The sequence below is a fragment of the Magnolia sinica genome, chromosome 18 (genome assembly GCF_029962835.1).
Source record: "Magnolia sinica isolate HGM2019 chromosome 18, MsV1, whole genome shotgun sequence".
NCBI lineage: Eukaryota > Viridiplantae > Streptophyta > Magnoliopsida > Magnoliales > Magnoliaceae > Magnolia > Magnolia sinica.
In genome coordinates this window covers 7228887-7242356 of record NC_080590.1, presented here as the reverse complement: position 1 = coordinate 7242356, position 13470 = coordinate 7228887, and the positions used below count along the sequence as shown (strand labels likewise).

Genomic DNA, 13470 nt, shown 5'->3' with positions numbered 1-13470 from the left:
CTCAATTTACTTGAGTAGGGGCAAATAACGCTTTAAGGACAGCATTCCAAATGTGCTTCAACCTGTCCTTATTTATGATCAATTTGATTTTTACAGTTTCCATATTTTACAGAAAATATAATTCTATAACTTTCTCAACAAAGAAAGGTAAAAAGGCTTGTCCAAGGCAAGGAGTGTTGTTGGTTTGGAAGCAAAAGATATAAATTGACCTACCCAGTAATGCCGTTGTTTGATACCGCATATTATTTATTTCTATATTTCAGGAATGTTTAGCTGTTGGGGAAGGGTTGTTGGTATCATGGATATTGAGTGGTTCGGAATTGGAATCCAAATCCAGTAAAATAAATAAATAAAATAAATAAATAAATAAAATGAAAGAACGTGAAGTGTTTTGCACCCTTTAATTTGGTGGATTCAACAGACATTAGACATTTTTGGCTGTACTGGAATTATAAGTCATTGGGCTCACTTTTATAAGCCACATGATGCTTGTAATTGACTTTTTTTTTTTTTTACCCATACCATTTTACAATAATTTTAATATATTGATTGCCTTGTATAATATTAAAATACTTAAAATGATTTACCTTCAAATTCATTATCTTGCGAAGGTAAACAGTGTAACTCCTGAATTCCAAATGTTGAAAATCCTATTTTTGACTTCTTAATTTAGAATATAAAATCTGAGGTGCCAAATGACTGCCTACATTTGCCTTAGTATTTCTTGGGGAATAATTGAGTTTGTTTGGTTGATAGAAATAAGTTTTTTGGAAGAATAAATTCATTTAAAATTTAAAATTTCCCATATTTTCCATTCCCTAGCAAAAATCGAGCGCCAGTTTTTCTTTAATAGGAAAATGGGGAAAGGAATTCTTGGGGAATATAAAAACAGACCAAAAATTGGGAACCAAAACTTGTTTTATTTGTAAAAACAAGAGAATAACAAAGTCGAGAAAATAAAAATAAAAAACCCACATTTTAGATTCTAAATTAAGAATTCAAATCTAGTTAGAATGATAAAGCATGCAATATCTTAAATGTAAAATTATCTCCATTGATTTAGAAGAGAATAATGCTAATTAGGTTTAATATAGATACTAAGATACTTCATTAGATTTGTCATTTCTAGCATCATACATTGTAAATAAGCGATGGGAAGTCCTGTATGGAGGTCAGCATGCCAGAAGCAAGGTTATGAATAAATATTTTTATTTCAATTAATAGCATTATCAATTTGTATCACCATTGCAAGTTGTAGAATATATGCAACAATACCATGGTATTACATTCTCACAAACCCAGGTAAAACTAAGACACTGCCTCTAGTAATTTAGCATTCATGACAAAACACCCACGGTTTGTCAATAACAAACTTTCTCAATAATGAGTTTTCAAAAGAATGACACTATACCCTTTCCTCTATAAATCTTCCACCTAAATTCTATGCATATGCCGACTGGTGCTAATGTTACAGGATATAAACTGAAGAAAAACCCAAACACACGAATAAATCACTTTACACTGGACATATTTACAGAAAAGGGGAAAACATCAAGAAAATCTCTACATATCTTCTCAGCTTGCTTTCAATTTCCATGGAAAATATAATCGACAGTGCTCACATTTTTTTGGGTCCACAATAGCCTTCTTCAATTTATTCTTGCTGGGGAAGGCGGTCCACAATCCCCCCAGAAGGTCTTCAGATCTTGACTGAAGACAGATGGATCTTGAATCTCTATATTTGCAATGTGCCAATCCACGAAGCGAGCTTGCACTGACTTAACTAGGAGAAGGACAGTGGGCAAAACCCACCAATTCTCACCCTCCCTGTCCAAAAACCCATCACAAGACTCAGTTTTCCTCTCTTTTTCTTTTTAATGCATGTAAAATTCATTAAATTAAAAACGAGAAATATTCAAGAAATGAGCATCAAACCCGTAGCACGATTGGTTGGAGCTATGCTTTTACAACCATGAGGTTGCTTGTTCAGTGCTATGTTTTTGCAACTGTTATGCAAATCAATCAAAGAAGAAAATACTTACTCAATGCAATAGTAGTGCAATAATGATAACCTAATGTTGAAGTGTCACCAAACTGCTAATAAAAGACATACTATAGGGTCAAATTCAATTCATCAATGGGAGCTTTGAGTTGGGTGATAACCCGACACAGGATCTCCATCCGTACAGGGTGCTGGCTTGGATCCCCAACATATCGGGAATCACTTGGACAACCCAAAAGGAATCTAAATTACCTAAATCCACAAATGGCCAAAAGATTTTATGCTTTCATAATTGAGCTAGTGGCACAGTTAAAAACAATGATGATGTTTAGTTGAAAGACTCCAATGCTTGAAAAAATAAGTGGTTGACCATTTTTCCGTTTTCTACTCCCTGCATGGTTCTGGTTCTATGCAACTTGGACAAGGTCCACACTTAGACATAAATACAAGTGTCAGATGTAGTGGCCTTTAAAAGTAGGATTTGCCAAATTTTCCATTAAAATATTTAAAATAATGAAGTATTATACTTGAATAGAGTATTGCACTTATTTATATGTAAAAAATCCTGAAAAATAAATAATAAAGTAAGAATCAAGTCTGCTACGCCTGCATGCATGTACAAGGTAGCTCATGCAGATGCCACCATATGTGTCAGCATGGCACATGCTACCAGTTCCAATCCATCCATCAGAACATATGAAGATGCCCTAGCCCAATAACCAGGTTGGTTCATCAATCAGGTGGGCTACAGTTCATGAAAAAAAAAAAAATGGCTGAAGAAACCTTGGCTGAAGTTTTCTAAGCCCACATACCTGCTTTTAACATTGTGGACTAGCCTGATTTATGGGCTAGAACATCTTCTAGGTCAGACCCACCTGGTGGATGCTATTGAAAAGATAAAAGATATGAATCATGTTTGAGAGTGGAGGAGTGGACATGGACATGGATCAACACCAGACAGTCTCAAAGAATTAACATGCCCTAGTTACAGAAGTCTGGTTTTGCTTAATTATACTATGGACCATGGATATGTATAAAACTGCACCTTCTGATGACATGCCATGTGTTGGTCTTCTCAGGCACCACCTGGGATGAAAAAAATCCATAATATAGAATCCCGGAAGCAAAAGCCACAATCTGCAAGAAGCTCACAATTATCTCATGCTGGAGAAACAAGATGTTTTAATGCATCAACTGAGAGTGGAGAAAAAAAGCATGGGAGTAGCACGGACAAGTTTTCACTCTTTGACAGAAACTGGAAACATTAGTCTTGGAAAGGGATTTGATTCTGCGCAAAAACCTTTTAAAGGCCAAGTACCAGAGGTGAACATTTCCAGGAGACATCGACACATACCATGGAACTCACTGAATTCTTGACACTGTCCATGTGTAATTCATATATAAATGCAACAATTTCTAGGAATTGTGCATAAGAATTGCCAAAGAGGGAGATTGTGTTACTAAACATCTGTCTTCTCTGCTTGAAAGTCAAGGAATCGGTGGAGAATATTTCCATCCATTATCCCTCTGCTAAGGAGAAGTGGGATGACATTCTCTTACTTTTCAAGGTTCCGTGGGTTATGCCGAAATCAATGAGGGTCTTCTTTCTTTCGTGGAATGAAGGGGGGTCCCCGATCCAAAGGTGGGTAGAAATGGAGGCTTGCCCTGCTAGCTTTTTTTCTTTATTTGGTGCTTCAGAAACTGCAGTGGAATCCCTGAGCCTTTTGGGTGTTTGGCTTCTCTAGCTTTTGTTAATGTTTGTTGTTTCTAGCCTTTCATCTTAATAAAATTCATTCGTTCTCCCAATAAATAAATAAATAAGAATGCCTCTATTAGAAATTAACCAACGATGCCGGGTAAGAAGCTAAGTTCTGCCAATAGGCACTCTGTATAGAAACACGCACTCACACCCCACGCACACCCACACCACAGTGGGATTTTACCACAACGGATACCTGAACCCATGACCTGTATAGAACTTTTTTAAAATTGAAGTGCCTTTTTTATTTCATTGAAATGGGAAACAATACGCGTGCAACTTCAACTGAAAAACAATTATAACATGAAAAACATGGATATTCTAGTATAATTTCTCTTTATATTGCGCGCGGGGGGTTATGGGATATTACTGGGTGAGGGTATATTTATCTTTGGGTGCTCCTGTGAACCATACATTTTGTGTTTAGGGTTTCATGTAAAGAGAACATTATGCCCGTGAGAGATTCAATTCTTTACAGCCTTTTTCTTCTCCAAAACTCTGCTCTTCCCTCTCTACTTTTCTCATCTCATTCTCATTGTCTAACGTTGAGCACTAACATGGTATCAAGGAGGGATTGATCCATCCACATTGTTTTCTCCTTCTCCATTCCTTTTCTTTTCCCTTCTTCCTTCCAATTCACTCCATTTCTCCCTCTACAGTAATAAGCAAGGCAAACTCACTTAAAACAAATTACTTACAATGTTTGACAGAGATGTTACATTCCACAATGCATAAACACGAGTAAGTGAAGATCGTCGCGGCCCTTGACTGAAAAGAGCATTTAAACCAGCAGGAACTGGAGGAAGCAAGGATAAAGGAAGAATGAGCAGGACAGAAAGGAAGACCCCAATGGAAATCCAGTAGAACTGAAGCAATGTAAGAAGAGTTATAGCACAATCTCCCAAGAGCATAATGGTTATCAGCAGCTGCAGGGTGTCCTGAAACAAATCAATAGAACAAGCATAAATGATGACAAAGGGCAGCTATGTCATACAATTTATAGCAGTAACTACGCATCACCACCATCATCATCATAGAAATACTACCACTACCTGAAGGCCAATGGGCCGGGTATTGTGCAATAGAAGAGAAAATGGGAAAAAGAAGTCCCTTTTATAGTCCAGTGATGGCAGCGTAGCATCATTTATTACCCCTCCATTCATTCCTCCAGTTATCCTTTTACGGGACAACACATGGCTGGTGAATGGCTGACTCTGCTGCAACTGCTTTGGGTTCTTACGTGCAACTGCAGTGTTTTTCCTGGAATATGAAGTTAGCAACATTATATAAACCGGCTAACTGATTGTGACATATATGGGAGAGTTGAAATCAGATGGTGCATAAACTGTAAAAAGAACTGCTTTGCTTTTAAACATATTAAGAGTACAAACTTTCGTAGATACCTTGGATGGTCATTAGTACTTTTGTTGAATATATCAGACTGGCGCATGTGGTTTAGAACAAAATCACCGACTGACACCAAGATGCCTAGTTGATAGTAACCAGAGGCTGTGGCCTGGAACCATCCCAGCTCAATCCTAACACCATGGGACTCCAGTTCGGCATTACCATGGCTACTGATCCAATTAATCACAGGAACTAGTGCAGATCGAATGCGCCCTTGCCTCACCGTCCTTAATTGTGCATTGAAGCCAGAAACTAGCCGATTCCATATTGTTGTTGGAACATACTGAGGGGAACAAGGTCATTTCTTTATCAAGGATGCAATACAAATGTAATTAAGGCTGATTATTCACTTTATTATGATTCGGAAGAATGGAGATGCAAAAACCAATACCTGTCCTAGAAGATTGGTCAGCAGCGTGTCGCTGTGGAGATTGTAAGGTGCCATATAACTTCCATCTCCACCAAAAACGATGCACATGGGGAATCTTTGCGGAATATTGGAGGCGATATCTAGCCTCTTCTCATCACCACCAAGGAAGAAATCAATGTAGGCAACCATCAGATCTGGTGTTGAACCAACCTGCAATTGTGACCGCCTTGAATGAAGAAATGTTGAAAAGAAGCAGAAGACATGCCCTTCTAGAAGTCAGATTTTTCTAACGTGGCTGGCGAAAAATGCAAAGTTCTATAACATTGTGGCCTTGTATGTATAGAGAAAGCTAGTGTATCCTATATGTGGTTAGTGGCCCTGTATGTGGCATTTATGTGGTTAGTGGCCCTTTTAGTGTAAGTGCATGTGCACACTTCCCTCTTCTCCTGCGGTGTACTATATGCTCTATTATAATAAAATATTATGTGTTAGGGCAAGCAGGCCTAACACAACATCTTTCCCAAACTCTCCTCCTCCTTCTCTCTCAATCTTCTCCTCTTTTCTTCACATTATTATCATCAAATCATTCTCTACTTGGTATCAAAGAATAGATCCAGGCATTCTGCATCCAACAAATTGAGAGGCAACACGTTGCCTTATTGACGTCAGCAGTCGTACAACTAACGTCAGTGTTGTACGGACACATGGACTCCGTTTGAGCTAAAAGTTTAGGGGTTTGATAGATCTTGATTTTAGAAGATTTATCATGATTTTTTCAGAATTTTTTGGACCTTCTTTCATGGTATTTTCGGCGAAATAGAGAAATTCGAAAATCGGGCCCATCTTCCGTTTTTCTTCGATCTACCTCAAATCAGTAAGCTTTTCTTTGGTTTCTTTGCTCAAGATGGGCCGAAATCTTCCTCCCAAGCTACCCATGAAGGATTTTTTTACTTAAGATCAATGTTTGAGAGGTTTTTAACCTCAAACGGACATGTGGCTGGGGCGTTTTTCACTCGGTTGGGCCTTTTTTGACTAAGTTTCATGGTATTTTGGATAACTGTTATTTGTTTGAGGTTTATCTCTTATTATCTTGAAGGATTGAGTGAAATAGAATTGTTTGAATCAATCCTTCTTGGCGTAAGGCCTCTCTTGGCATAGGTTTATCTCTTGGACTCTCCTGGCATAGGGTCTCTTGAATCCAACCCCTTATAGATTACCTCCACTAAGTTGAATGATGACAACTATCTTCAATGGGCACAATCTATAAAAGTATTCTTAGGAGCCCGTGAGAAGTTGTCGAATATTTTGGATGATCTCCCAAGCTCTATAGATGTTACCAACAAGTCTTAGACAAAGGAGAATTATCAAGTTATTGCATGGTTGTTGAATAGTATGGATTCCTCGATTAGCCACTCAGCGATGTTTTTATCCTTGGCTAAAGGCATTTGGGATACGCTTCATAATATGTTCTTGGAATCTCAGAATTTTTCACGGGTATTCCAGCTTATTCTGGAAATTGGTCAGTTCCAACAAAACTCTAGATCATTAAAAGATTACTATTCGACGCCTCGGGGTATGTGAGATGAGTTGGATATGTATTAGCTTCTTGCTTCCAAATGTCAAGAGGATCATGAACATGCCCATAAGTAGCGGAATGATACTCGTATCATGCAGTTCCTAGCTGGGTTGAATTCCGATTATCTTCATGTTCGAGATCAGGTTGTTATGCAGGATCTTCCCACATTGACGAGTCTATGCCATATGTCAGCGTGCTACTGTCTCTACTCTTCCTTCTCATTCATTTGTGTCACCTGAGTGTTCGGCATATCTTGTTGGCGAGCAGTCCTCTCTTGGCCTTCGGGTGTCATCCTTGAATTCAGGGCGCATTTCTGGTTTTGGTGGTCGTGGTAGAGGCCGCGAGGGAGATTGCAGTCGTGGCGGCCGTAGTCTTCGTGATCGTGTTGGACTTGAACGTGATGGTTCCCGCATTTGTTCACATTGCAGTGAAACTAATCACACTGTTGATTATTGTTGGCGGATACATGATCGTCCTACATATGCCACTGCTACTATTGCATCCACAGTTGCTCCTGAAATACAGTCTTCCACCCCGACAGCTGAGCAATTTACTTCAGGGGAGTCTCTTATCATTTCTCGGACTGCATATGATGCCCTTATGCGGCTTCACATTCGTGATATTCCTGAGCCATCTCACGCAGCTTCGGCCCATTCAGGTACTGCTCTTCTTGCGTCATCCTCTCCTACCTCTTGGGTCATAGACTCCGGAGTTTCCTCCCAGTCCTATATGGCTATTAAGTCTCAATTCTTTTTCTTCTTATTCTCCTTCTCCTCACACTCAGTATGTCAAAGTCGCTAATGGAACCCAAACTCTCATCTCTGGGATTGGTTTCATCCCTCTTTCTCCCTTGTCCCTGTCCTCAGTCTTGCATGTACCTCGTTTTCCATTAAACTTATTGTCTGTTAGCTCTATTACCAAGTCATTAAATTGTTCCATTACCTTCTTCCCTTCTTATTGTTTGTTTCAGGACCTACAAACGAAGAGAGTGATTAGTGGGGGGCATAAGCGAGGAGGCGTTTATCTTCTCGATGATACACCCGTTGCCACTTCTAGTACCATTTCTCTGGATCGAGAGTCCATAAGTCGGTGGCACTGCCGCTTAGGCCACCCATCAATAGCTAGATTGAGAATTTTGTTTCCCTCCTTATCTGTCACTAAACCGTTATGCTACGATATTTGTGAATTGTCTAAACATCATCGTGCTACGTTTCCTCCTATCTCTTTTGAAAGGAGATTTTAACCTTTTTCTTCTGGTTCACTCGTATGTCTGGGGACCAACTCCGGTTACCTCCACTTTTGGATTTAGATATTTTGTTACCTTTATTGATGATTATTCACGCATGACTTGGATTTATCTTTTGAAATCTAAAAGTGAAGTGTTTGATGCGTTTAAAGTGTTTTATCATGAAGTGTGCACTCAATTTCAATGTTTCATCAAAACCCTCTATTCTGATAATGGGGGGAATACATGTCTACTGCCTTTCTGTCCTTCTTGCAGGAACATGGTATTTTATCTAGGATGTCGTGTGCTCGCACACCTCAACAAAATGTTATTGTAGAACAAAAGAATCGTCATCTTCTTGAAGTTGCCCGCACCCTTCTGCTTGGTATGCATCTACCTAAACATTTTTGGGGTGATGCTCTTCTAACTGCTACTTTTCTTATTAATCGTATACCCTCGCGTATCCTGTCTTACAAATCTTCATTTACTATATTGTATCCTCATGATAATCCATTTCCTCTACCACCTAAAGTTTTTGGTTGCACATGTTTTGTTCAAATTTTGAATGGAAGCAATGATAAACTTAGCCCTAGGGCAATTAAATGTGTCTTTCTAAGGTATACTCGGAGTCAGAAAGGGTATAAATGTTTTGACCCATTGACTTGCAAGAAATGTCTCTGTCGATGTAACCTTCTTTGAGGATATTTCTTTTTTCTCAGCTCCAGGCGGATCCCTCTGTGATCTTCTTGTAAGTCAGGAGGAGTATGACTCTTATCCTCTTCCTCTTTCCACTAGTAATCATGGGAAAACTCTTCTCCCCTCCATTCAACATCCTGTTGGTGATTTGGGTGAGCCTAAGCCTCTACGGGTATATCATCGGGTATATCATCGTCGAGATAAATCTTCACACGCTCAGCCATCAACCCTTCCGCTCACTTTGGATGTTGGCTCAGGTGACTCTCCTACCTCGAGTTTAGATCTCCCTATTGCCTTGCGCAAAGGGTCACGATCTTGTACTCAACACCCTATTAGAAATTTCGTTTCATATGATCACCTTTCACCGTCTTTTCAGTCGTTTGCAGCTTCCCTTTCATCACTGACTATTCCTCAATCTCTCTCACATGCTCTTCAAAGTCCTGACTGGACAAAGGCGATGATAGAAGAAATGTCTGCTCTTGAGAAGAATCATACCTGGGACCTTGTGTCACTTCCTTTAGGCCATAAGCCGGTTGGATGTCAATGGGTTTATACGATCAAGTTTCTTCCAGACGGCTCCATTGATCGCTATAAAGCCCGTCTTGTTGCTAAGGGTTACACACAGACTCATAGTGTGGATTACTTCAAGACATTCTCTCCAGTGGCTAAGCTTAATTTAATTCGCGTTGTGATCTCCTTGGCCGTGGAAAAAGAGCATCCATATTGCTTGTCACTTTATTATGGAGAAAGTAGCTTATAAGGAAATGGTCACTCCTTTTGTTCGATCTGGGGATCAACTTGTTGATGTTCTTATAAAGTCCTTGAGTTGAGATGCTCTTCATCATGTTCGTGACAAGTTAGGCATTATCAACATCTATGCTCCAACTTGAGAGGGAGTATAGAGAATGCTAGTGTATCCTGTATGTGGTTAGTGGCCCTGTATGTGGCCTGTATGTGGTTAATGGCCCTTTTAGTGTAAGTGCATGTGTACACTTCCCTCTTCTCCTACAGTGTACTATATGCTCTATTATAATAAAATATTATGTATTAGGGCAAGCAAGCCCAACACAACATCTTTCCCAAACTCTCCTCCTCTCTCAATCTTCTCCTCTTTTTTTCACATTATTATCATCAAATCATTCTCTACTGTATGCTCACTAGCTCACATGCAATGTCCATAAGTTTTAGGCATCTTCTAACAGAAGAATACCCAAGGTATTCCATAATGGTATCTTTTTTTTTTTCTTATTTATTTATTTATTTATTTATTTACAAACCCACACACACTCACGCTAGTGGAATTTCACCACCTACGGATACTCGAACCCTTGACCGGGTGTTGAAACTCCTGAGAGTCTACCACCCGAGCAAGAGTAAGGATCCTCCATAATGGTATCAATGGCCATAACAGCCACCACCATTACCATTAAAATACTAGCCATGATGGCCGTTACGTTTGTTTGTTGGTTTTTTATTATTAAAAAAAAAAAAAAAAAAAACTACCCGTGACAGCCGTTATGACCCCATAATGCATAACTATCACAATTACTGTTACATAACGGGTGTTATGGCCATTATGTAACCATTTTGGAGTACCTTGAGAATAGCCAATCAGAGTCTACTTCACTTTTCGTCAAGAGAATGTAGATATTACAAAATATGGAGAGCATTCACTACCTCAATCTCATTGCATCCCTTTGGACGAATACATGGTTGAAGAGGGGAATAAACACATGATATCAATGAAGTTGGAAGAGGTAGTCAATGGCAGCATATCAAAGGCAGTGAGGGGAAGTCTCTGAAAGCATCTCTACTTGGTTGTGTCAAACTAAATTTTGATGGCATGATGGGGACATCTCGTGCATACGTGCACGCACGCCGCCTCACCTACGCACGTATGCACGGAGTAGGAGGGCCCTACCATCGATCTGTCTCGATGACGACGTCCAGGGAGGGCCTCCTACCTAGAAGAAGAAGTTTGGTTCAAAAGATTAGGCCCGATAATCAAGAAAATCCCATCATGGGATCTCATGATCGTGGCCCACTCGTCAAATTGATTTCATATTTTAGGTTTTCTTTATTGTTATTATTTAGAACATTATGAACGCTTTAGATTTCTCTGTTTGGTTTTTATTTTAGTTTACTTCATCGCCAAGTAATAGGTTGCGCACATGGTGCGAGTTTTGGGGTATAGGATTTTCCCTATAAATAGGCACCCCTTGTAGTTCTTTTGATTCATTGAAGTTAATAAAAAAAATTCCTTCTTTATTTTTCTGTTCTCTTCATGAGTTGTGGAAGAATTCAAAAGTAGGTACGAAGCCCTCCTTTTTCGAGGGGCTAACTATCGTGGTGCGAAGTCACATCAATCCCGATTCACCCCCATCCTTCATCATCTTTTTTTTCCATCTTCCCCCACCATCCGTGCTTCAAATTCGTCCCTTTTGTTGCATCAGATTTCTTCATTACAGCAGGTTTCCAGATTTCGGCTCGCAGGCAAGCTGAAACTTCGGCGGAGCACCACACTCAGACCAGAGCTCGGATCGACGTCATATTTGGGGGTTTTGCAGCCCAAGCCTAGCCGACCAAGGCCTAGGAATCCGTTTCTGGATTCCGTCCCCCACCACACGTGCGGCCAGCCTCAGGCGCACGTGCTCCCGCACCTGGCTCGCTGCCCACACGCAGGGACTGTCTTGAGTTCAGGTTTCTTCCTATTTTCCTCTCTTTTATACATGATTTCATAAATCCTGACCCTAGATTACATTATCCCTAATTGACTTGCCCTTTTTCTCATCCTAGGGTTCCTTGAATTGAGATTAGGAAATCCCTTGGATTAGGGACTGATTCTTATGCACATGTGGGTGATTTCTATTTCCTTTTGAGTATTGTTTGGTTCATAATTTTCATTGATCCAGCCCTAACGTGTGTAGGCCTAGATCTGCATAGATTCCCCTTTAATTGAATGTTTGGATTTTCATGTGGGATGTGGAATTTGTGTGATTGTTTCTGAAATGGTGTGATCTAAGCTTGAAATCTTGCATATCATATTTAAATTCATGTCCTGCATCATGGCATGTCAATTTGTAATCTGAGCTCTGCTGGAATTGTTGGGTTATTAAAACTTTAGAGACAACGAGGAGAACATCATACAGCCATTTCCAGCCCTACTGGGGAGCAAATTTCTAGCCATACTGAGGCTAGACCACTTTATCGAAGTCTAGAGGTGTTCTTGACAGTGTTCAATGAACAATCCCATGGGCAACAAAGAATAAGTCAAGCCCGAGGAAATTGGCTTGTATAGTTGATTTAATATTGAACACCTGTATCTTTTTCAAGGTTTTATTTCATCATTTTTGGCATGAGGGAAACAATGTTCCGACACGTGTGAAAGAGAGGGTAGTTATTTCTTCATTATGTAACGAGCATTTTTTGCCCCTTGTAAAGTTGTATTTTTCTTCCTTCAATTTTATTAAATATATAATCTATAAAAGAAAATCAAAGATCAGAAAATTAATAATGATTCTTCTGCCCTACAGAAACACTGAGGCTAAAACATAAGACATAAATCAAATCTTCCAATCCTGGGTTGTTGATAAAATATTCAACAGAAAATCTACACAATCCAGCCTTTTTTTTATATATATATTGAAAATTAAACACATTCTTTGCCAGCCTAAGAGTAAATTGACCACATGAAAATATGCCTGTTTCCATAGCTTTTTGTATCCAGAGACTTATGTTTAGAGAAACTGGGTATTGAAAATAAATATGAACCCAGGATGAGTCAAATAAATGATATGTCAACCTGGATCAATTAGGTGTTAGAGTAATTCTGTGCTGAACATCAAAAGGTAGCAAAAAAATAGCTTACTGTAGAAAGTAAAAATAAGCTCGTTAGTGAACTTGTAAGCCAAACCTTCATCCCTTTGTAAAGAGCTCGTGATCTGCATGAACGGAGGCATGCATGATCATATTCTGATTTGACATATTCCTTAAGGCGATGAATCTTATTTCTCCGACGCCATTGTTTCCAAGACCAGGAACAAGGATAGGCAAGGACTGAAAGAATGCTGTGTACCGACCCTTCCCACCACTCATATGCAGCAACAGAGTTGATCTCATCAATGAACCTGTTGAAAGCATCCTCATATCTGTGGCCAGAATAACACAATTAGAAAACTCATTGAACCACCTGATTTATTAAACCACTCATATATTCAGCTCAAGGCCCTTCTTAAGTTGAAATCCATTCTTACACAATCTCAATAATTGCATCAGGTAGAGAGTAAGGAAGATGCCAGGGTTCTCGAAAGGTATTGGGTCCCATAAAATACATTCTGTACACATGACTTTGACTTTCTTCCACTCTGCTGGTACCCCGCACCTGAGGTGAATATCATGGGACAAACAACATTTAACAACATAGTGGCATCATGAG

At 39.4% G+C, this 13470-nt stretch overlaps 1 protein-coding gene across 9 annotated transcripts in view; it reads right to left on the bottom strand.

The window, feature by feature from the left end:
• Positions 1–1262: 1262 nt before the first annotated feature.
• LOC131233017 (uncharacterized) overlaps positions 1263–13470 on the bottom strand; it is a 55364-nt gene continuing 43156 nt past the window's right edge. For 6 of the 9 annotated variants that reach the window (XM_058229572.1, XM_058229571.1, XM_058229579.1 and 3 more), the window contains 8 exons: positions 13289–13416; positions 12904–13183; positions 5560–5748; positions 5165–5451; positions 4811–5021; positions 4460–4699; positions 3048–3139; positions 1263–1827 (listed from right to left, as the gene is read on the bottom strand). In XM_058229572.1, coding sequence (XP_058085555.1) covers positions 1650–1827; positions 3048–3139; positions 4460–4699; positions 4811–5021; positions 5165–5451; positions 5560–5748; positions 12904–13183; positions 13289–13416 — 1605 coding nt within the window. In that variant the 3' untranslated portion in view covers positions 1263–1649. The remainder of the gene's footprint in view (positions 1828–3047; positions 3140–4459; positions 4700–4810; positions 5022–5164; positions 5452–5559; positions 5749–12903; positions 13184–13288; positions 13417–13470) is intronic. The other 3 variants (XM_058229575.1, XM_058229577.1, XM_058229578.1) reach the window with 3 other exon arrangements.